The sequence below is a fragment of the Theileria orientalis genome, chromosome 3 (genome assembly GCF_000740895.1).
Source record: "Theileria orientalis strain Shintoku DNA, chromosome 3, complete genome".
NCBI classification, from domain to species: Eukaryota; Apicomplexa; class Aconoidasida; order Piroplasmida; family Theileriidae; genus Theileria; species Theileria orientalis.
The window spans coordinates 1,241,752-1,264,462 of record NC_025262.1 but is presented as its reverse complement, the minus strand read 5'-3'; the positions used below and the strand labels follow the sequence as shown (position 1 = coordinate 1,264,462).

General features: G+C 43.6%; 9 protein-coding genes and 2 non-coding genes across 11 annotated transcripts; 6 read left to right on the top strand and 5 right to left on the bottom strand.

Annotated features, from left to right (window-relative positions):
* Positions 1-260: 260 nt before the first annotated feature.
* Positions 261-1,849, bottom strand: TOT_030000588 (uncharacterized protein; the record flags this gene model as incomplete). The annotated part of the gene is made up of 2 exons (XM_009693331.1): positions 261-599; positions 830-1,849. 2 exons carry the CDS (start codon positions 1,847-1,849, stop codon positions 261-263), a joined length of 1,359 nt encoding a protein of 452 aa, XP_009691626.1.
* Positions 1,850-1,927: 78 nt separating this feature from the next.
* TOT_030000587 (conserved hypothetical protein) lies at positions 1,928-4,085 on the bottom strand (the record flags this gene model as incomplete). Its single annotated transcript, XM_009693330.1, has 5 exons — positions 1,928-2,015; positions 2,067-2,208; positions 2,341-2,628; positions 2,660-2,747; positions 2,964-4,085. 5 exons carry the CDS (start codon positions 4,083-4,085, stop codon positions 1,928-1,930), a joined length of 1,728 nt encoding a protein of 575 aa, XP_009691625.1.
* A 523-nt stretch (positions 4,086-4,608) lies between these two features.
* On the top strand, positions 4,609-7,317 carry TOT_030000586 (uncharacterized protein; the record flags this gene model as incomplete). The annotated part of the gene is made up of 3 exons (XM_009693329.1): positions 4,609-5,657; positions 5,733-5,829; positions 5,899-7,317. 3 exons carry the CDS (start codon positions 4,609-4,611, stop codon positions 7,315-7,317), a joined length of 2,565 nt encoding a protein of 854 aa, XP_009691624.1.
* A 421-nt stretch (positions 7,318-7,738) lies between these two features.
* Positions 7,739-7,820, top strand: TOT_03t000006. The gene has a single exon. It is a non-coding gene; the product is annotated as a tRNA-Ser (tRNA).
* Positions 7,821-8,059: 239 nt separating this feature from the next.
* Positions 8,060-8,141, top strand: TOT_03t000007. Its single transcript has one exon. It is a non-coding gene; the product is annotated as a tRNA-Ser (tRNA).
* Positions 8,091-9,209, bottom strand: TOT_030000585 (uncharacterized protein; the record flags this gene model as incomplete). The annotated part of the gene is made up of 6 exons (XM_009693328.1): positions 8,091-8,154; positions 8,389-8,552; positions 8,663-8,770; positions 8,803-8,880; positions 8,911-9,007; positions 9,061-9,209. The coding sequence occupies 6 exons, from the start codon at positions 9,207-9,209 to the stop codon at positions 8,091-8,093; spliced, it is 660 nt and encodes a 219-aa protein (XP_009691623.1).
* A 464-nt stretch (positions 9,210-9,673) lies between these two features.
* TOT_030000584 (conserved hypothetical protein) lies at positions 9,674-11,175 on the top strand (the record flags this gene model as incomplete). Its single annotated transcript, XM_009693327.1, has 8 exons — positions 9,674-9,748; positions 9,782-9,897; positions 9,940-10,083; positions 10,114-10,174; positions 10,204-10,264; positions 10,313-10,441; positions 10,474-10,564; positions 10,608-11,175. 8 exons carry the CDS (start codon positions 9,674-9,676, stop codon positions 11,173-11,175), a joined length of 1,245 nt encoding a protein of 414 aa, XP_009691622.1.
* A 387-nt stretch (positions 11,176-11,562) lies between these two features.
* Positions 11,563-15,198, top strand: TOT_030000583 (conserved hypothetical protein; the record flags this gene model as incomplete). The annotated part of the gene is made up of 1 exon (XM_009693326.1): positions 11,563-15,198. One exon carries the CDS (start codon positions 11,563-11,565, stop codon positions 15,196-15,198), a length of 3,636 nt encoding a protein of 1,211 aa, XP_009691621.1.
* A 191-nt stretch (positions 15,199-15,389) lies between these two features.
* On the bottom strand, positions 15,390-16,971 carry TOT_030000582 (bifunctional nuclease; the record flags this gene model as incomplete). Its single annotated transcript, XM_009693325.1, has 4 exons — positions 15,390-15,515; positions 15,730-16,265; positions 16,423-16,845; positions 16,881-16,971. The coding sequence occupies 4 exons, from the start codon at positions 16,969-16,971 to the stop codon at positions 15,390-15,392; spliced, it is 1,176 nt and encodes a 391-aa protein (XP_009691620.1).
* A 179-nt stretch (positions 16,972-17,150) lies between these two features.
* TOT_030000581 (conserved hypothetical protein) lies at positions 17,151-18,354 on the bottom strand (the record flags this gene model as incomplete). Its single annotated transcript, XM_009693324.1, has 6 exons — positions 17,151-17,354; positions 17,438-17,605; positions 17,707-17,802; positions 17,857-17,960; positions 18,107-18,212; positions 18,292-18,354. The coding sequence occupies 6 exons, from the start codon at positions 18,352-18,354 to the stop codon at positions 17,151-17,153; spliced, it is 741 nt and encodes a 246-aa protein (XP_009691619.1).
* Positions 18,355-19,265: 911 nt separating this feature from the next.
* On the top strand, positions 19,266-22,475 carry TOT_030000580 (conserved hypothetical protein; the record flags this gene model as incomplete). The annotated part of the gene is made up of 3 exons (XM_009693323.1): positions 19,266-19,646; positions 19,800-21,022; positions 21,614-22,475. The coding sequence occupies 3 exons, from the start codon at positions 19,266-19,268 to the stop codon at positions 22,473-22,475; spliced, it is 2,466 nt and encodes an 821-aa protein (XP_009691618.1).
* Between the last annotated feature and the right edge of the window lie 236 nt (positions 22,476-22,711).

Sequence of the window (22,711 nt, the reverse complement as noted above, 5' to 3'; positions counted from 1 at the left end):
TCCCTTTCTCCTCCCACTTTACTATATTTTATAATCTAACACTCCCATTTTTACCATTTTTTTTCTCAATACTTGCACTGATTTACTCCGTTATGTACTACTCTTCCCAACAATTACTTCCTACTTCTAACCCTTTCACTACCTCATCACTCAACTCCCTTTTAGCAGCAATCTCCGGTCCTTCTACGCACATTAACTACTATTGCTCTATTTGCCATGTATATAAAATACATATAACATTTAGACAACTGTTAAATTATTTAGTATGTTGGGGACAGATTCTTTGATTTATGATCTCTTTTTTTATCAGTTCTCTTGTAAGGTTCTATTGTTATGTTGCGATCTTGAATTATGAGATCATTTGCTAGTAGTGTATCTGCTGCCTCCTTTGAATCCAACTCTACGAATGCGTATAACAGGGACTCGTTGCTTTTTCTGTTGACCTTTTGCGGCTTGACTGCCACGTCCACTACTTTTCCCTGTGATTCTAGTTGTGCTAGTCTCTGGTTTATCAGGTCTGTCAGTATCACCTCTGTTACCATTGGTGGTATTCCGAATATTGCCAATTTAAATACGTCCTTGTCCTTTCTCATGACATTCTACACAGGAGTTGTTATCACTTATCTATCATATTATCTATTAAATCCAATTGTACCGTTAAAACTTCAAATGTTTAGAATCTAGCTGCTATGTTTTAACAATCAAATATATATGTTCTAGCGATCAAATACCTATGTTTATACTAACTAGCGCCCATATTTGTGTTATTCTATCTAACAATCATAGCCTCAATTCTATATATCTTACTAGACTAGACTATATGACTTACTCTTGCTGAATCACTCATCAGGTCCTGCTGTGGTGAGCTCTGAAGCTCCTTTGCCACGTTTGTCGTTGGCGTGGCGTGGTTGTATGCTGTCGTGTTCACGGCTTCTGGGGCCTGGAGCTCTGTCACCAGGTCGTTGATCACTTGGTAGCGGCTCCTCGTCAGGTCTCCAGATAACAGCACTGTTTGTACAAATGGTTTCGTCTGCTCCAGGCCCTCCTTTTCGTTGACTAGTGTGTATGAGCCTGCTATTTGCACTAGGAACATTGGGTGCGAGCTCACGATCTGCACCTCCACGCTGTGGATGTTGGACGTGAGGACGTAGCTTGTGAATTGCTGGTAGTAGTTCCTGATTTCATTGTGGTCTGCGGCCACTACTCTCTTGCCTGTTACGTCTGGCTTCGACATCTGTGCGTCTTTCGAGTACAGGCTGTACATGTAGGACGGGTTTGTGTTGAGCAGTGAGTAGTACCTGTATGTGAACAGGTGTGCCATTTCCTCCAGCGTCGCCGTGTCCGTCACCTGGTCCACCAGCACTTGCGAGTTGTTCATCGGCATCGGCGCCATTCTTGCGTCTCCCACGAGCGGCATCGTTCCCGTGTATCCGTGCACATAGTTGTTTCCTCTGCTGCTCGAGTAGTTACTTGTGCTGTTTGGGTAACTGGTTGTCGACGCTGGGTAGTTACTGTTCGTGTTTGTCGGATAGCTGTTTGTGTTTGTCGGGTAGCTGTTGGTGCTTGTCGGATAGTTCGTTGCGTAGTTGTTTGAGTAACTCGTCGGCCTCGTTTGGTCAAACTGTACGTTTTCGCCCCAATTGTTGCTATATTGCTGATTTTGGTATCCGTTTCCGTACTGGTACAGGTTACTCATTTCTCCTCTTCCCGTTTGGTTATGTTTGTACACTCTTGGGTTTCTCGAGAAGTTTCTTTCTCTGTTTCGTACTCCATTTAGAACTCGGTCAACTTCTACACCCGTGTTCATTTCATTGACCTGGTTCACGCTCTCCTCCACGAAGTTAGACATTTTTAAATATTCATAGCAAACGGCATTGGATATTGTTTAGCTGTTATCCAAAAAAATAACTATATTATTGGATTTAAGCTAGTGACCCCACCCAGATTCCCATGCTTGTTCCTGACCATTTGTTACTGTTTCCCTCATTTTCAACATATTTTCCCCTTTATCTATGCTTATAATACGTATATGAACCAGATTAGTTTAAAATTGTGTTAAATTTTACTTTGTCTGCTTTACTACTCTCCACTCGCTATCGCTGTAGTAGTTCACCATTCTATACTTTGGCTTATACTTCGTAAGGAACTTGAACCCGCATATTATTGCCACTACTGACAGTACGTACACTCCATCGACGTGTATTTTCTCTAAAGCATGTTTATTTGCCCTTTTTATTAAACACCAGTTACACACTATATATTTCTTTTTCTCATCCAATCGGACCATCTACGGTCATCACATCCTCTAAATATCTATACTAGCTACCCCTTTATCTTAACTAGCTATCCTTGACCATGACTTACTTATTGTGAAGAGATCCACCAGTACCAGTGACAGGAAGCTTGGGTAGAAGTTACCCAGATTCGATAGGCTCTTGAGCAGCGCCACGTAGAACGTCACTATGCTCTGGTCTGAGACTTTGTTGAACAATCCGAACTCCGTCGCCAAGTTATTAAGCTGTATCGTCTTCCTTATCACCAGTATATAGTACAATGCTACAAAGTATATTGCGTGTGCCGCCTCCTCATGTTCCTTTTTAAAGAAGTACTTAGTCACCACCAGAAACACTACAACATTGTCATCGGCTTCTCATCCTACCTACTGAACCCACGAACGATATATATCTCACGAAAAGACCGTAGTACTGCGTGTTAGTGAAACCAAACCTTGAAATGTAAAAGGCTATCTGCGAATAAATTTACTTTCCCGAAAGTGATATCATTTTTTAAACAATATACTCCATTACACACACATCCAGTAGTTTAAACATACTCATTAGAACATACATCTGTTACTATATCGACGCGTGAAACTAAATATCTATCTAGTCTTAATCTATTTGCGTCTGTGGACTATAACACACATCCAACTGCTATCTATATTCTCATAGCTATCTGCTTACCAGAAACGGGAAAATCACATCCACTACTATTGAAAAGGAGCACAGGAACCCGTACAGGTCCTGTGCGAGGCCGTATTTCATCATCTTAAGGTCTATTACTATCTCTGGTGCGAAGAACAGGTACTTGGTCAGCAGTATGAACGCGAGCGACTTCACTGGCTTCAGCTGCAGCACTCTCACCATCATCCCGTACGAGTTGAAGAGCTTGTACTTTCTCGTGTCCGCTCCCGACTCCACGTCCGTTTTCTCCTCCAGGACTGGCTTGTCCGAGGTCTCTTCGAACGAGTTGTCCGGCGAGAACATGTCCCTGTTCAGCGGCTCCGGCTTCTCCTTCTTCAGGAAGATGATCAGCGATACCACCAGGATGCAGATGCAGAACATGTGCATGAAGCCTGAGACTGTGACCAGGCGGTCTTCGGGTATCTTTCCGTACACCGGGTGACACCTGCAGTCCGCCTTCGTGTGATGCTCGATGTTGTACTTGAAGTGCTTCGTGAACTTGTGGAAGAACGTGCTCGAAATAAGTATCAGGAAGAAGGGCAGGCTAAATCCTACCGAGTTCCCCAGCGAGTTGACGAAGGCTGCGTGCACTCGCATCCTCGGCCTCAGCATCGCTATTGCCCAGCTGTCCAGCGCCGTGTCCTCAGTAGCCACCAGGAAGCTCAGCGCCAGGAAGAACAGGAAGATCTTCAGCAGCTTTATTTGGTCGTGGTCGTAGCTCGTGTCTGGGCTCACTATGTGCAGGTGCTCTGGGAAGAGCCACCTGTCCATTCTCCCCTTGAAGCTTCCGTAAAAGATCAGCAACCCCGATAGGATCTTCGACAGCAGCACCCAGCTCTTCCTCTTTCCCAGTTTTTCCACGTAGTAGTACTCCATCACTGGCGCCCACAGCAGCTTCAGTGAGAACGGGAGCGTCGCCAGCGTCATGAGTCCGATCTTAAAGTTGCTGGTTCTGTTGTTCAGCAGGACTGGGATTGTGCTCCACAGTCCCAGCGGGATTCCCTGGAGGATGTATAGGATCGTTAGGAAAAAGAGGTTTCCTACGTCTGCCAGGGTCCATTTTTCTCTCACGAAATTTCGAACTCTGAAAGCTTGTTTAAAGTTCAGCCAGAATCTCTTCATCCCCTAATTAACGACTCCACACTGTTTTATTACAGAACAATTTTTGATCAACAATTAAATATTAACAATTACAACTGCTATTTATAGATAAACTAGTACATAAGCCAATTTTTTAGGAATCCTGTGTCAGAGTTCTCGAAAGACAAATTTAGGTTAAAACTAAATCAGAAAGTGAAATCCGATTGTTGTAATAAACCTAATTATAAATTAAAATTATATTACCAACAGATTATTTTAATACATATAGAGTAATTGGCTATTTCCTCATCACATGTGTAACAACACCATCAAAATTAATTGATAGATTCTTTACGTTTTTGTGTATTATAATTTAAACCTTAGGACACGTTTTGCAGCAAAAATCATATTTTTAATGTAGCTTTTTTGATTTATTTTTTAATTTTTGTATATTTGCACCTAATAAACCATAAATGAATAGACAGGTTCAGAATTATAAATAATTAATTAAAAATGATTTTTCCAGTGAAAATGGACTTAATTCTAACCAATTTTCAAATTGAGCATGGAAAAAATATTCATTTTAAATATTTACATTGTTTATTCAATATGTTCAACTCACTGTGTAAACTCTGCTATCTGTAAAATAAATAAATTAAACTTCATAGGCTATAAATTAAACAATGCAAGTGGTTTTGGAACCAATTTGTATGGCGCAAATGCTAGTAATTCCCTACCCAGTGGAGATTCCTATTCAACTGGGCGCATTGATGTTGTAAAATATAACAACCCCAATCTCAATGGAAGTAGTGCGGAAAGATTGTTCGAAGTTAACAATAGACACACACCTGCACTAAAATTACCCATCAAGTGTGTTTTGGATTCGCTGATACCTGAAATCTTCAGAGTACTCGAGGCCAGGAAGAAGCTAGGATGCACAAGCATACCCAGTTTACTCTGCTGCAGCGGAGGAGTAGATTCGATGTCACTGTTGCACTCATTTGGACTCATTAAAGAAAATTACGAATGCCTGGTAAATGACCATATTCAGCTGAACTTCAGCACTTATCCAATAAGCACCGGTGGACCTAGGCCGGACCAGAGGAGTAGAAGGAAAATGATGATGGAACTGTTCGATGAATTTTACAAGAACCTCAACGTTATTTATTTCAACCATAAGCAGAGAGAAGATGTGGAAAGAGATATTGAGGTGATTAGAAGGGCGTGCGAAGATTATAAGTTTAATATGATCATAGAAGAACTACCCTCGTCAATACTACAGGAGGGGAAGGAAACAGGACTGCAGAACATATTCAGAGCATGGCGAAGAGAAACCTGCATAAAAATAATAAATCACCTTTCCACGATAAAAATAAAAGGGAGTGCAGCTAGCAATGGGCCGCCAAGCAGTGGGAACGAGCGCACAATTCCGAGCTCAATTAGGAACAAGCAGCTAGAATTGAACGGGCCATTAGAGCAGGAGTTGGAGAGCGTAAGGAAGCTCGGAGACATAGTTGACCTGAAAGGACTAATATTCATGGGACACAACTTGGATGACAACTTTGAAACACTTCTGCTGAAGATACTGAGAGGCTCGTTTGTATCGAATCTAACGTAGGTCCCTACACAGATACGCAACAGATTGTAGAGGTAACTAGAAGAAAGCAATAGATTAAAACGTTAATTCAGGCCAATGGAGTTGTACGATAACCTGGATCACAGAGAATACATGCTCGTGAGGCCATATATTAACGTGAAAAAGGCGAAACTGATTTCATTCATGCAAGTAAGTATTAGGGGTTTTGTGTTAGACTAGGTTATAACTTTATATTCTAAGTAAACACACAATGAGTAGGGTTTGAAGGAAACGTACAATGAGGACTCTAGTAACAATAAGTTGTATTACACTCGGAACTTAATGAGGAATTTAATCATACCGGAAGTGTTGAGTAACCTGTCCGGGAGTATCGCAGCAAACATTGGTGGGAACGAAGATGTGGTAAGGGACAAAGTTGAAGATAGACCACTCCTACTGGGATTGCACACCAAGTTAAAGTACTTATCGAAGCAGTGCCACAATATTAGTGGTCTGCTGGAACATGAGGTGGATATGTACTATGATTACATTAACTCGAAGTATAGACTGGGTGTGAATGGCAGTGGTATCAGTAGCGGTAACAGTAGCAGTGATAGTGGCACTAACAAAGATTCGGATGACGCATTGAGTAAATCAGCAGGCGACGTTGCAAAGGAGTCCTGTAAGGAGGCGTACAGGCAGTTTTACGCAAGTCTGTTTCGTAGTTGCTATAATGGGAGGACGGATAAGTTGGAAACTGTGTTTGACAACAACTTGAGTTACCTGAGGAGAGTGGGACTACGGCTCGACGGCCTCTTTAACCTTAAGGAGTGGAACATCATACCAAACAGGATGATCAAGGAGCAGGTGCTGTACAGGTACATCGTGGAGAAAACCCGAGGCAACGTCCTGTACAGGGTCCTTTACAAGCTGGTAAACGACCTGTCGAAGGAGCCCTTTTCAGAAACCCTAAAAATGTACTCAGTGGGAAGTCACTTGATGTACCATCAGGGCTACTACCTGAAGCTGGGACCGAACGCACCGAGGGGTAAAAATGCGGCTGAGGCCACAGCCACAACTACTGAGCATGGATCACACAGCAGCAAGGGTACTGAGGTTAATAACGAATCAGGATCCGTCAAAGAGTTGGCGGCCACCGATGAGCAGTCTGGCAACAGCAGGAAATTGATATTCAGCGACGAGAACGTAACCATATACAACTGCATCGATAAGTTGAATGTGGCAGTTACTAACCCTCGAGGACGTTACCACGTTAATTTGAAGCTGGAGCCGGCACGTGCCAGAGACAGCAAGGGCATATTTGATTTACATTACAACAGCGGCACCGGCGAGCTCGATGAGGTGGCCCGTGAGAACAGTGGTATCGCAGCTGACGGCCCTGGAAGTCGTGGAGATAGGCGGAAGTTGGAGTTGGAGATTCGGTATCTGAAGGAGGACGACGTTTCCACCAGTCGGAAGATGTGGTCGAACACCGTCTACAAGATCCTGGGCAACATCGGACTGCACAGGTTCCTCAAGGACGAGGTTCCGGCCCTGGTGGTGGCCGGAACAAACGACGTCATAGGCCTCTACGGGTACAACCTGATTCCGCCGTACCGCAACAGAGACTCGCAGACGATACTATATCAGATGGACGGGCTAAGGAGGCCCAGCCAGTACCAACTAACAATTTTGTAATGCAGTTGTAAAATATACATCGACTCAATGTATTATATAAGCCGTAGTGTTTTTACAAGAACATCGTCGTTCGAACACGTGGGTGTGTAGAGTGTAATTAGAGACTAGCACATTTGTTTTAGCCACAGAAGTCAATTAACTGGGAGTTTAGAGCTTCCGAGTGTGCAAAATAAGACGAGTGTAAATTGAAATAATAGACTATGGTATTTGTTTTTCATAATGTGTTCGTGCCTAAAATGCACATGACTAGTTTATATATGTCTGGAATCCTTGTTTACTTTAAGATATGTGGTTATGACAATTTTATCAATTTGGATGAAAATGCTTTCGATTTTACTCTTGTAATTTAAAAGGATTCCATATTTAACTTTATTTATTTATAGTATCTTAATATAAACTGAAATTTTGGACCTAAAAGTCAGGCAGTTTGGCCGAGTGGTTAAGGCGACAGACTCGAAATCTGTTGGGCTCTGCCCGCGCAGGTTCAAATCCTGCAGCTGTCGTATTGCCTTCTTACCTCCAAATACAAATTTTTAAAATACTCTTTCTATGCCCGTTAATCTCCCAAAGTTGCTACTATCGACATATATCTGTGTCGCAATTTGTACTTATTATTTGGGATTCCACAACTTTATTTGAGTTTTGTTCAATCTTAGATTGTTATTACAATATAGTTTGTTACGCTTTTATTCCTGTTTCAGAATGTTAAATCATATAATTAGAAAATTACAGCCTAATCTGAGGCAGCTTGGCCGAGTGGTTAAGGCGACAGACTAGAAATCTGTTGGGCTCTGCCCGCGTAGGTTCAAATCCTGCAGCTGTCGTATTTTATTCGTTCTACACATTGACTTAATATGTATGCCTGTGTTTATTAGAATCGATTATATTTAGTTTTTAAGAGGGGTTTTACAGTTAAAATCCCTCCAGCACGTTAATACAGGGGAATACGCTCGACCACATTTTGAGAAGATTTATGAACACATTTTTATCGCTAATTGTTATTATTAATTTTAAGTCCAAAAATAGTGTTTTACTAGTGAATAGGGGGAAATGAGATCTATAATAGCGCACCTGAAGTTCTCCTTCTCGGTATTCACAATCTCCTTCTGGTTACAAGGGTGAACTGTTAAAGTAAGGTACCCCGTGAAGGGATGTTTTTCCACAGTTACTGATTTTCCAACGTAAGCCTCTGGAACGTCTTCCAGCATCTCATCCTTGGTTAAAGGAAGCCCGAACTGAATGAGAGTTAGTCGTTTTAATTAGGCAGATTTGTATTATTTAACACAGTGTGCCCCAAAATCAGTTTAATAGGCTTCACACATCCATGTATTTCTAAATTAAATACCTGGTTGTATCCCCTCAGCCACAGTCTTGGCGTTTCATTATAGCGATCATATGTTACACTCATGTCATATTTCCTGTAGGAAGTCTCATCCAAACTAGCTGGATCATCCTAAAAGCAGTTTGTAATACAAAACTTACTACTTCGTATAGGTTATTAGGATATTCACCCTTGTCCTCAGAAGTGCCAGCCACCTCCCAGGAATCATGGGTCGTGGTCTCCTAATCAATTTTAAATTATAAGCGTCTCACCGATTTTATTCCCTTTAAACACACAACGCGTTCACTATGCAGGTACTGTTTATCGTCAGGAAGATTCGAATCGTATGTTGATGCAGACCTTCCAGCCCTAAGAAATGAGATAAGTGGATTGAGATGAGTTAAATACTAGTTTTTACAAACCATTTCCATATTTTGTTCACTTCCACCAGAACATCGCCGTGTGCAATGAAGTCATTGACGTTTAGAGACCCCCCTAGGCCCAGGCCGAAGTCATCGGGATCAAATAAGTGAGAGAAGCTGGTCGTAAACACTTCATAAGCTCTCCTCATCGATTTTATAACAAATTCTTATTGTATATTAAATATTAAATTGGTTTAGGATCTATAAATCAGAGTAAAAGATTATAATACATGGTTATATTTATAAAGTTATGTAGCGGTGTAATAACAAAAAACGGAAACAAATATTTACAAATGTTCCATAAGATTACAATATAAAAAGCCTTCTATCAGAAAACACTGTAAAAATCCTGAAATTGCAATTAAATTTTAAATTAGATAATAAATCTTCAAAACGGAGGCACGTACTTTTATAAACGCAATTTCCTAAACCTTTTTATTAATGAAACATAATAATTGTTAAAAATTAAGAAGATGTGTACATATATATTATAGTAACTTGGGCATATAGTTTCCCACCTCCTAATACAGAATGAATATTATACATTTTTCCTGTAACAAAATATAATTTAAGTATGAATAGTGTAGTTTGTTTAATTTTGTAATATATAGTAATGATGGGAGATGACGATGTTCGTTTTGTGCCCAAAGATCATTCGTTAAAGGCAGAGTTCATATACGAGTTGCTGGTCAGAAAACTTACCCTTAATTTTTATTCTTAGAGCATTGGAGAGCCTTACGGACAACTGCGGTTTCAAAAATGGAAATCTATGAGTTCACGAGGGATAGAGCAGTTCGCAAACTCACACCCGAACACTTTTTTAAGAAGAACCAACAGGTAGGAACAATTCTTCTCAATATTGACTAACAATCACATTAGAGGAATACCGCAGAGGTATAGGTGGGAAAGCTGGAAGGTAGCCCTGAGTTATAACCACTATAATTCCCTGGTCGGGGACCTGTACGAATCCTACGCAACGCAAGATAACGAATACGTCTCAATTATAAACATAGACGTGCCAAGGTGTGGTCATGGCTGAAAATGAATTTGCAGAACTTTTCCTGAGTTAAAGGTGTTTAACAAGGATGCACAAAATCAACTATATCGCATTTTGGTAAGACGCTGACCCAAATCATTAAATAGTCTGCCTATGGAAATTATCAGCCCGAAATAGGGTACTGTCAAGGCATGAATTTCGTAGCAGGTACGCCCAAGCCTACACAATCGAGTCCGACCAACATACGCAATTTAGGCCTGCTTCTCCTGGTTAGCGGCTTCAATGAGAAGGAGGCCTTCGTCGGCTTCGTTGGACTCATGAACGAATTTAAGCTCCAAGAGTTCTACAAGCCGTCATTTCCGATGATCAAGACCTACATCAGAGGTAGACACGCTCAGATTAACAAGTTAACGCAGGATTTGAGAGGCTGTTGAGGGAGCTGGCGCCAGACCTATACGAGCACCTCATGAGGGAGGAGGTATCAGTGGCAGTATTTCTGCACCAATGGTAGGAAGATGGCCTTATTTCCATGATATTTATAGCAGCTTAGGGCTATGAGCTGTTTACCTGCAGTCTCAGCCTATTTTATAAGCGTTAATCCCGAAACTTGTAGGTTTCTTACCATGTTTGTTGCAAGTTTGCCCCTGCGTACAGTGGTGGCCCTGTGGGATTACATGCTGTACAACGGACTCTCAAGCATACTGACGGTCTCGCTAGGGCTCATGTGGCTGCTGATGCCGCAGATAACACGGCTGAACTTTGAGGGAATACTTACGCTGCTGAAGGACATCAAGTGCTCGGACAGCAAGGACGACCTGAGGGTGGGCAGAGTGATAATCAACCAGGCGCACAGGATCGCAGTGACCACAGTGGACATCAACGAGTACCTGGACCTCTCGAGCTCAGTGAACGACTTCGAGTACAGCGACTCGGAAAACAACGAAAGCTACGAGTCGCACGACACCAGCTCAGGCGGAAGCAAGAGCGCCAAGTCGGCCAGCTACAAGGACAGCTCGGAATCAAAGTCGAGCAGCTACAATTATAGCTCGGATTCTAAGTCTAGCCGCTCATGCCAGAGCAGCGGTGACAAATCGAGCAGTTACACCGATAGTGAGTGACAGATGATTCTCCGGAGCAGAATCTGCACACAATCTGCCCATGTGCGGGCTGTAAACACATACACATTTAAAATTAATGTACAAATACGTGCCTAGACACAAGTGAACAGTGATGTATGAGTATATATAACTTGATTCGCCGGAAGGGAAGAGAAGATCGTGGAATCCAGGCGAGATCTTAAAATTTAAATAGATCCAGAGGAATCACAATCATTTTTAGCAGAATTGAAGGATCACAATCACAATGTGAATACAACCAAATTCACTGCAAAAACATTCACAAATAACCTCAGATTTAATGTTTATTTCTCTATTCTTACCGTCCAGTCCCCATGGCTCGTATTTGTCCCCTTCACCGACTTTAAGAGCTCGTCGCGTGGTTTAAAAATGCTTACGTGTAGTATTATTTGTATATTATTGGGAATTTACTCCGCATCTACGTCGAAAGTCGATGTATCACTAAATTTGTCTAGACCCAGCTCGATTCACTTCACGGTAGAATCTAAGCCTGATTCCAACTATCTTCGCCTAATATTCTACCCAAATGAGCATTACAGAATCGCAACCATTGTAGATAGCGCAACATTTGTTTGGAAAAGACAAGAAGATTGTGTTTTAGAGAGTGTAGATGTGTACTATAAAAAATACGCTCCTCAGATATTAACGCTAAATTTCCTTAAATTTGGTACCAGATATTCCGAACATTATGGGAAAGACATATCAAAGTTCATCAGAATCGAAAAGTACCTTTTTGAACTAGTAGCCTTCCTGGAGAACGTCATGGACCTAAACCTTTATCTCGACCTGGATAGAGGTTTTACGTACGCACATTTTCAATGGAGGGAAACAGAGCTTGAAGGAAAAGAGTTTATTGAGTTCTATCCCAAAAAGAACGTGGAGGTAGTCAAATTGACCTGTGGAGATGTTACTTTAATTGACAAATCCGAGGGGCAGAGTTTGAAAAAGATAATACGCCGTCAAGTGAAACAGGGCGAAGAAATGGTTCAAGTGGTGATCAGAAGCGAAACTTGCGGAACGTACACCGAATGCTTTTACAGGCAACAGAATAAAATGGAGCACGTGACCATGTCAAGGTTTAAGAGGTTGTGCGAGTCTCTGCCCAAAATTCTTGACAAGACGGTACCGACCCTGTCACATTTCCCAGATATGCATGAAAAACTCCCGGCAGGTCACGTGTCGGACGATGAAGAAGAGTCTAAGGAAGAGAAAAGCAATTCAGATGACTCCTCCCAGCAAGTACCGACAAAGTCGAATCCACCGAGCATGAGTGAAGCCGTACATCACGAAATTGAAAAAAGGTACAACGATGACGGAACCCCTAAGTCGTCTCCGACCCAAAGTCCTAAAAAGCCACTCGTCGATGTAATCAAGAAGCAGATTGAAATGCGCACTCAATACTCACAAGACCAAGATAGAGCGAGAGCGATAGAGAGAAAAATCAGGAAGATACAACCGCCGAAGGGCTTGTTTAAGCTCCCAGAGTTACCGGAGAATTTCGACGAGCTAGTTAGATCGGAAATACCAAAGTCGATAGTTAGAAATCGGGTCTTGGAGTTGGAGAAATCCCAGAGTTCTGAGAGACCACAGCCAACTGAGGAGTCTAATAAGCCAGTCGAGACACACCAGCCAGTTGCTATTGAGCCATTGCAAGAAGAAATTACCACTGAACGACTTGACGAGTACATGGCAAGAGAGGAGTCGATGGGACCTAATCCCTCGGATCCCTTCTACGAGGCTCTAGTCAGCGATAGCACCTATGAATCCTATGAACCCTATGAAACAGAACCGTTTTATGAAATTGCACCTCCAAATTATTTGCCAGAAGATCCGGCGTCAAAGCAGAAACCAGAACCTCAAGTTCCAAAAAAACGCAGTACCTCTAAAAAGAGATCCAAAAAACATTCGGGAAAACAGAATGAACATTGTGAGCACGTGGTTTTGGAAGAGTCACTCATAGTGCCCACAGACATTGAGAAGATTCCAGAATCCTATTTTGAGATAACGATTGAGTATGAACCGGAAGAATCCGGGTCAACTGACTCTGTAAAAGAACACTCAGGCCAAGAGGAGCAGGACGACGCTGAGGTAGAAGATCAGGAGTCCCTGGAAGAGGACCGGAAAGTCGAAGATTGCGTTGATGATGAGTTGAGACGCTACCAGTTCGTAGACGTTGCGTTGAATGATCACCAACCTCTTGAGTCTGAGGTAAATGCACAAGAAGCCCTGGAAGAGGAGTTGAATGAGCTAGACTTCATTGATGATTTTTTGAAAGAAGAATACGTAGAGGAAGAGCGCGATGAGAATTTTGAAGTCAAAGAATTCCTGGTAGGTGAGTCAAAAGGAGAAGACGAACACAACGGGTTTGCACAGGACTATTTAACGCAACCACTGCCTGATTCAGAAGGGCGGGAGAGTGTAACGGAGACGGAAGTTGACTACCATGAGTTGGGAACAGTCGAAGACGTGTACAAGGCAGTGTCCGCAGACTGCGACTGTGAGCCGACGAAAGCAGTGGACGAGTACCCGCACGTCCTGGAGGCGATCACAAGTGAAGCGGAGCCGAGCTTCGAGGAGGAGATTGAGGAAATCAGACAGGAACCAGCACGGGAGGGCCAGTGGGCGGACTCAGTGGAGATCACGCTGTACCTGGACGCGGACGACGACAAGGAGCTCTTCCAAGTCTACAAGCAGGAACGCAAAAACGGGCTCTCGCTGAAGCTCTACAGACCGAAGTTTAAGCTGGTCGCAGTGAAGAACACGCTCCCGCTCTGGGTGGCTGACATGGTCGAAGTGGAGTGCGTCGACGCGAAGCTGCACAAGTACTTAGACGACCCGTGCGCACTGAGGCTCAACATCGAGAACGCGGACGGCACGAGGACCGTGCGCTTCTACGACCCGGGCAGGTACGCGGAGATCAGCGAGGAGGAGTACTCGAAGCTGGTCTACGATCTCTCGAGGAAGGCCGAGAGTTCGGAACCCAAGGGCGTCGCGCTCAACCTCGACTACCCGGAGCAGCTGCACTTGCACGCGACGCTGATCTACAGCGAGTCGAAAGCGCCGTACATGAAGTACGCTGCGCACAGCGGCTACGCCTTCACCTCGGTGTACCTGAAACAGAAGCTGGTTTGGAAGGCGAGCCCGGAGTACCCCTTCGCAGACACGGCCACCTACTACACTCACCTGGGCATGCCCGCGTACCTCGTGCTGAACATTCCCGAGACCTCGATGTTCATCAAGGAGGTCACAGTCGACCTCGTGACGCGGAAAATGGTGCCGAACCTGAGTGAGCTTCAGCTGAAGACGCTCCTCAACACAGGAGAGCCGGACCAGCGTCTCATCTTTAACCTTGCGGATCCCATAAGCACTGAGCTCTTCAGGGTCTCGAAGGTGCTCTACAAGGGCTTCATGGTCCGGAACTTCGACGCGGGCCCGCGCAAAGTGACCATGATCTACGACGGGACCGAGCTCGTGACACCCACCAACATCGTGCCCTTCCGCTACTTCAAGGTCTACTACTTCAAGAACCTGCCGGTCATGATCCTCACGGACCCGTGCCTGGACCCAGCCTACTTCAGGCGCAAGCCCTCGGGGTGGATCGGCTCCGGCCTCGTCAACCTCAACGGGGACCTGGACTCCCTGAGGCTGGAGCTGGAGGACACCTCGCTCTACCCGCGCACCTTCATCTCCCTCGACTACGACATGGGCGGGGACAAGAACTTCCTAGTGGAGACTGGGCTGCGCAGACTCGTGCCCTACAGGAGCTTCGTGCCCGTGATGGGCAACATCATCTCCAACATCTACTGCGGCCGCGGATTCGTGCTTCTCCAGAGGGAGCGCAAGACCTCCGCCGGCGTCACCTTCTTCCTCAAGGACAGCGCCCCGTACAAGGCAGAGCTTCTGATCAACGCCCGAGCCGGTCTGAAGAAAATGGTCTTCAAGGTCCTGGAGCACGAGTCCAGGGAGTGGACTCAGGTCGACGAGTCGGTGTTCCTCACTTACTAGCCCCTTAAACTTCTCCCTGTACATTAATGTTTTGTTTTCAGCCACCATACCACCGCTAGCGGCTCAGCACATTTATCATTTTCCAGTGTACACCCGTCAACGCATTCAACTAGGTGCCCAAGTGTTAAATTAATTACCAGATCCATGTATTATAGTTTTCATTTTAGCAAATTAATGTTACAGTTGAAAAGTTACTCAGGTAATTTGTTCACTGGCTGATACTTTCTCGATAAAAACAGTCGTTTCATAAAACCTTTACTCTTACTCATTTGATTTAACAAATTTTTAAGTACGAGGAACAACACAATAATTAAAACCTGCAACAGTAATTATTAGGCGAACACGCACACGCAAGTATCCATTATGTAGCTGTTGTATTTATCTCAATATCACACTTCTATATCTCATATATTTAAATAAATACTAGTAATTAGTCAAAGGTAGTAGGTTAATGGTAAATAATGTAAATGGCAATAATAATCGGATACTGGCTAATAATTACTAGCGGTTGAATCATGGCTTGAAACTTACTAATATTAATATTACGAATACGACCATTAGCACATAATATCCAACATTTTTCTGCGTTGAGTCTACTTGCGGCCTCTGGATAATCAGTCCTGTCTGCTCGTCGTACGCTATTTCTCGGTGCGACAGGATATGGTTGACTACGATTCCTACTCTGGCGCCCGCCATTACTATTTGGAGTCTCATGAGGAAACCAAGTTTCGAATCCAGCTGCTCCGTAAACTTGATTGCCTTGGAGTGGCCCATATGATCCGTCTCCACGTAATCGTCCTTTTCCAGGAGTGTGTTGTTTAGCGATGCTGTTTCTGCCGCCCATACTTCGAAACAATCCGATGTTTTTTTGTTGAACAGGTCCAGCTCTGTCGAGTAACGCAGACCCAGCGTCGACACGTGTGTCCACGAGCCATACCAGGCGTTCTCGTTTACTTCAATGTACTTGGGCATGTATATATACTTTAAAAAATCTGCGTAAGATGGCTTTTTTGTGTTTAGTGTCTGCATACTTACGCTTTCCCAAAGAGGGAACTCACTCAGATCAACTAAAAATTATTATTCCCTTAAATACCCATATACACTGATCACTAAACCTAGTTACCCCTAGTTAATGATATACACTCATAACTACTTCTATTCACTCATTACGACTAATATACACTGGTAAGTAATCTAGAGCTAATGACTGTGTGCGGCCCGTACCTGGTATTGTTGAGAGGGAATCTGGCTGCTCAAAGTCCAGATGCAGTGGGTGGTGAAGATCTGACAGGAGTACTACTAAATATTTGAGGCAGTCTGCCGCCGAGAATTTAACTTTTCGCGGGTAGTTGAGGGGCGGAATTTCTATCTTCGCGTTCTCCAGCTCCTGCACTGGGTTTCCCAGATTCATCAGCGTTGCGTAGAAGTACTTTATTCCTGCCAGCAGGCACAGGTTATTGCTACATTTTAGGTTAAAATCCTTCGATCCTTTTTCTGGTTGGTATTGGTAGTGTAGCGGCTTCGATTCCGGTATTCTTTTCAGCACTTCGTCCGCCCACCAGGTGTAATCTACCAAATCTTCTCCCTTCAGCAGTACTTTAAGTCTTCTCAGTCTCATGTACGTTATTGCGCTCATTGCGGTGGACTCTACGTGTTTTTTATAACTTTTTCGGCTTCCTTACCTATTGCTTCTCTACATATTTGGTCCCATCCTGACACGAGCGTGATTTTTAACGCGATGAAGGCTACACATATGTTTACTGCACACTTCATCTTTTTTTACTCTATATTTACTTATTCATGTTAATACACTGATATATACTATAATTATATTCACATAATTACTTAAAATAATCTATTTTGTGTCATCAGGCTTCAGGACACCACAACACCGTCACCTAATCTCTATTTATAGTTTAATTGTATACTGTACATGATATTACTTTTTAAATTTATGATAAATCTCCTTGTTTTACTGTGTAGTGTGTGTTATTCGCTGCTTCACCATATATTTCGTTGTTCAAAACGTCTACTGCTTTGTTTGTGGCTGCTTCTGCAGACAAACTTGCAATATGGTCCAGGTTATACAGTGCTCTTAGGTTTGTGCGTGTGTTAAGTTTCTGGTCTTGGGTTGGCATCATATCTTCCAAGTTCGGCTATAAAATTTATTAGGAATTGTTTCAACGTATCTATACCACAGTTCCTTATCTATTTAATATTCGCGTTTCTTATATATTACCTTGTGTGTGTAGAATCCTACGGTGGCGTTTCCACCTCTCACAGTGCCTGTGTAATCAAAGTGTGTGGTCGTGTGTTCATGTCCGTGAAAGTGCAACTTTGTTCTCTTCTTGGTCTTCATGAGGTCGTTAAATTCCTTTACCAAGGTGTGGATGTTTTGGAATATTTGCTATAAGTGAGTGATTTAGGGTCTCTATTTACGTTTACGTACATAAATGTCTGTGTATTTTCATAATAGGTGGGTAGCGTCTGCTCGTTACTGAAACTTACATTAACTCTCACTTTGTGACCAGGAAGCCATTGTACATTGTTGTATGCCTGAATCTCTTCCAAAATATCGGTGGTTAAAAATGTCAGGGAGTCAAGCTGTAGATAATTGTTAATATCTCAATGTGTAAATTGGTACTATATAAAACGTACACAATCGAAGCCCGCGTTTATAAAATGTTGAGCTATTGTCGAGGTGGAATTGTTATGTTTGAAAAATTCGCGAACATTCTGCTTTTCAACATCCAATTCTTTGTCTGTAAATAGATTAGTAAAAATAACTTAAATATCTGAGGAATGGCTAGCCAAATAGAATAATCAGGGTAAGTAGTTGGTGTTTACACATAAGAATGATAACTACTGTGTATACATCTAAAATAGTGTATAGGTAAATATTAAATACCATAATGCCATATTTTCGAGAAATAAGGCGAATGTGTAGGATAGTAAGTGCATAGAACATCGACAATGAAGTAAACGACATTTGCTGGTCTGTTCTCTTCAATTTTCTGAAAAATATTTATAATGTGTGCTTTTGAAAGTACAGATTAATAAAATACAACAATAACTTTAAATAAACAAGGTTACCTTAGCCAAATATGCTAAAAGCTTATCAGCCTTTTCTAAATTGCCAGAGCTCGGGTTCGTCATTTTAAATTTTAGCAATATTAAAATATATAATCCAGTTACACAAAGAAACAGGGAATTAAAATTCAGAAAAATAAATTTATTTTACGCAGGGGTATACTCAACGTGCACTCTTATTACCTGAAAATTTATAGAAAAATTTGATTGATTCTATAAATTCCGTCTGTTTTTAGGCGTTTTGGTCCTGTCCCTGGTATTTTTATATCACAGAAATTTCAATTCTGAAAAGGACACAACGTTGATTACCTGTGATTATGTTGTCATAATGTGGTAATGCCTACAGGTGCAAAAGGATAAATAAATTGTTTCCCGTAGGTTTAGGATAGAAAAGTATAAATTAAACGTAAAAGTAATTACAAGTCTGGGAATCACAGAAAGTTAGGAAACGATACTCCAGGAGATAAGATATCTATAAGGTATAGCTATCTAATGAAAATTCCTTGCATAAAAGATCAAAAATACACATACATCTATTACATATATTTAAAGTAAAATGTGTAAAGGTTTAGATATAGAATTTTTAAAGCAGATTAACCTATTGTTGATTAGTCATCTTAGGAATTATTTAAAATTATTAAGTTGTTGATCAGAAAGTAAATTAATAGTGTTTTAATTTTGGGTAATTATTTCCCATATGCCTCAGATTATTCCAACATTTAATTAGATGGTACCCCAATATACAGGAGGCATCACATCAATGATCACATCGCATCCTCATATCACCCGCCTAGTTTAGTTTATGTTTGTCTTACACATCTTTAGATTACATGATAAATTTTACAATTTAATGTTTCAATAACTATATTTTCTATTAAATTTGAATTGTACTTAAACCAACGTTATCATAAATATTTTTAACATTTGATCAGTATTTTTATCGTACACCTGTCTATATGTTTTGACTTGGCTAATTTATGGCTAATAGGAGGAAAAAACAGGACACATCTGTTTTAGTGGCCAGATCGTACGCTAGTCATCCTACCAAGGGTGCTGGCAACCCAAATTACAAGGCCATGCCACGCAGAGACATTTTCGACAGAATCAATCTGCAAAGAAGCATAGATAAGATCGAAAAGTCGATTAAGGCCTCAAACGCCTCGCTCGCGAAGGCAAAATCATCAGTGAGAAGGCTGGTCAAGGAGTTCAAGGCGGGCCTCGAAAACGAATACGCTGCTAACAACAACAGCTCTTTAAACAACCCGTTCTCAAGATACGGAGTTCTGTCTGAAATCAACAAGGCCAGAACAAGGAGGAAGACCACCTCAGAGCCAATTTACAACGATGCGAATCCGAACGTCCCCATGATGGATCCGGCTGCCGTGGATCCCAGATTCACCGGCGAATTCCACAGGGATAGGGTTGACGTTCCGCCGAGGCACCTATACACACAGGACGAGCTTGAGCATCGCATGAGGAACACCGGCTTTTTCCACTCAAACTCCAAGGAGGCATTCAACTACAACAAATTCAACGCGCCAAACGGAAGGAGACAATCACCAATTGGTGCCAGGCCCCCCTATGACCCTGAACTTTACAGTAACAACCCTTTCAGTCCCAATTATGTGGGCGGTCCAAGGAATTACAGACCAGACTACGTGGAACGTCCTAGGGAATACAGACCAGACTACGTGGAACGTCCGAGGGAATACAGACCAGAGTACATCGACCACCCTGGGAGGGCGATTCCAGAGTACTCAAAGGCTTCGATGAGGGACATTCCTGACTACGCAAAGACCACTGTAAGAGACACTCCCGAATACTCCAAGAATTCCATAAGGGATATCCCCGACTACGCCAAGACTTCCTTAAGGGACGTTCCCGAATACAACCAACCCTTGGGGGATATGCCAGAATACATTAGGACCATCAGGAGGGACATTCCGGACTACATTGAAAGCCCAGGGGACTTCACAGCTGACTACATTGAGGGTTCAAGGGAGTTCAGACCTGAGTACATCGAAAGGTCGCGCAGTTTCATACCCGAGTACGATGAAAACGCAAGTAAGTACATGTCGGATTACGCTGGAAGCTCGAGTAAGGTTGACTACATTGGAAGTTCTAGTAAGGTTGATTACATTGGAAGTTCTAGTAAGGTCGACTACATTGGAAGTTCTAGTAAGGTTGATTACATTGGAAGTTCTAGTAAGGTCGATTACATTGCAAGTTCTAGTAAGGTCGATTACCCTGGAAGTTCTAGAAGTTTCATCTCGGAGCACCCTGGAAGTTCCATGAACAAGCTAGATTACAGTGTGCGCTCCAACAAGGTCGATCCAGACTACGAGGTCACTTTCAGACAGTTCAGGCCCGACTACGTCCACAACCCGATCGTATACGAGGAGGAGGACAGAGAGAAGTCCTCGCTTAAGTTCGAGGACCTTCTCACCGATGCGCCCAGGACTGAATACCACGAGTCCACGCCGTCCATCGATATTGAGGAGCCGAAGATCAACTTCCGCCAGGTGGACGAGGTCATGAAGCGCCTTTACAGGCGCACGAACAACTTTTTCTTCGACACGAACCACTCGCCGCCGCCTGTTAGGACGAGGCCCTTCGGCGACGACGAGTCCCAGACGGAGGAGTTCGCCAAGAGGGAGCTCTGTAAGCTGAACCCCTCGGAGATATGCCGCAATCTCATGCATAATCTGGAAATCTTGGTCACTTCGGCAGCTAAGTCCCCCGACTACTACTGCAGGGACAAGTGCAGCACCACTGAGCCTTTCCCAGACGCAGTCGCGCCCTTGGTGAAAGGAAACAAACTGACCGAATCCACCAGCTCAACAAACAGCGAGGAGGACTCCGATAGCTCCGAGGACAGTGTCAAACCCCTTGATAAGGAGAAAAGCGAAAGGTTCAAGCTGAGAGTTTACCTCTATAATAACTACCACATCTACAACAACAAGCGCATCCAGATGATGGCGAATCTGAAACCCATCAACGTTTCCAAGGGAAAGGACCAGACCAATAAGGAGGACAACCGCATTGAACTCGACCAGGCAAAGGAAATCGTGATTGACGCTGAGAATCACAAAGGACTGAACAGGCTTACCAACGGCATGGACATCGACAAACACATCGACAACCGCATCGACAAACACACCGACAACCGCATCATCGACATTACCACCGGCAAGGCCATCAAGACCTACAGCAAAGCCCACACCAAGGACAGCAGCTACGGCAGCGGCCGCACCAAGGAAAACGAAAGGGTGGACGAAGTCCAGGACTACATTCAAAGGCACAAGCACATCTTCAACGGCAACAGCAGCCGCCTTCGCGCAGAGGAGTACATTGCAAAGCACCAGAACCAGCACCAGCAGCAACGCAACGACCAGGCCCAGCACCTCAACCAGGATCAGCAGAAGGTCCAGGTCCAGAGCAAGCACGGGTACATCTTCAACGGCAACAGCAAATGCGTTCGCCTGGAGGAGCCGCGCCAGGATCAGCACCAGAAACAACAGAACCAGGTCCAGCGCAAGCACAGGTATGTCTTAAACGGCGAGTCGAGCTGCATTCGCATAGAGGACATGACAATGGAAGAGCGCCAGAAACACCGCCAGAAGCTGCGCCAACAGCTGCAGCTGCGGGAGGAGCAGCGCGAAAGCAACAAGCGCAAGCGGCCCACCAGGTTCTTCTCGAGCGGCGTCTCGCAGCTGGACCTTCAGGATCTCAGCCTCGAAGGCAGTCCTGCGAGGCAGCGCTCAGGCCAGACGCTCGAGGATAACCTGTACGACATTTCCACCAGCTCCGCCAAGAGGGCCCTGAGGAAGCTCGACACGTCCCGCAAGCTCGTCACCTCGTACAACGCCTACGACGAGTTCATGCTCGCCGACTCCGAGGACTACGCGTTCATCGAGACCAGGTTCGGGCGCATTCTCTACTCGCCCAAGATCCAGGACGACAAGTACATGTACCGCTTCATCGTGCTTTCCAACGAGGCTCAGAACGTCGTCGAGATGCTCTCCCGGTGCTCGAAGACTGGCGCCGGCGGCACATACAACTACAAGCGCCTTCTTTCCGAGTCTCAGATCATGCACGACCTGGGCATTCGCATGTCCGGCGGCTGGACCCACTACTTTTACTTCAAGAACGGCCACAAGGAGCTCATTTTGAGGAAGGCCATCTAACTCGTTCACCCTTACCCGTGCCTGCCGTTGCCACTTTCAATCTCATCACTATATTACATACCAGTTATTCGGCAATGTTGTTGCTTACGAGTTAACTAGCTATTGCACAGCACCCAGTTACCACTGGTACTGGTATTACATAAGCGTTACTGTTTGAGTACACGTTGTATTTCATAGCATATTAGTGTTACCATTGCTCGAGTGCGCAATGCTCTTTTGGTGTCCTAGCACTTGGT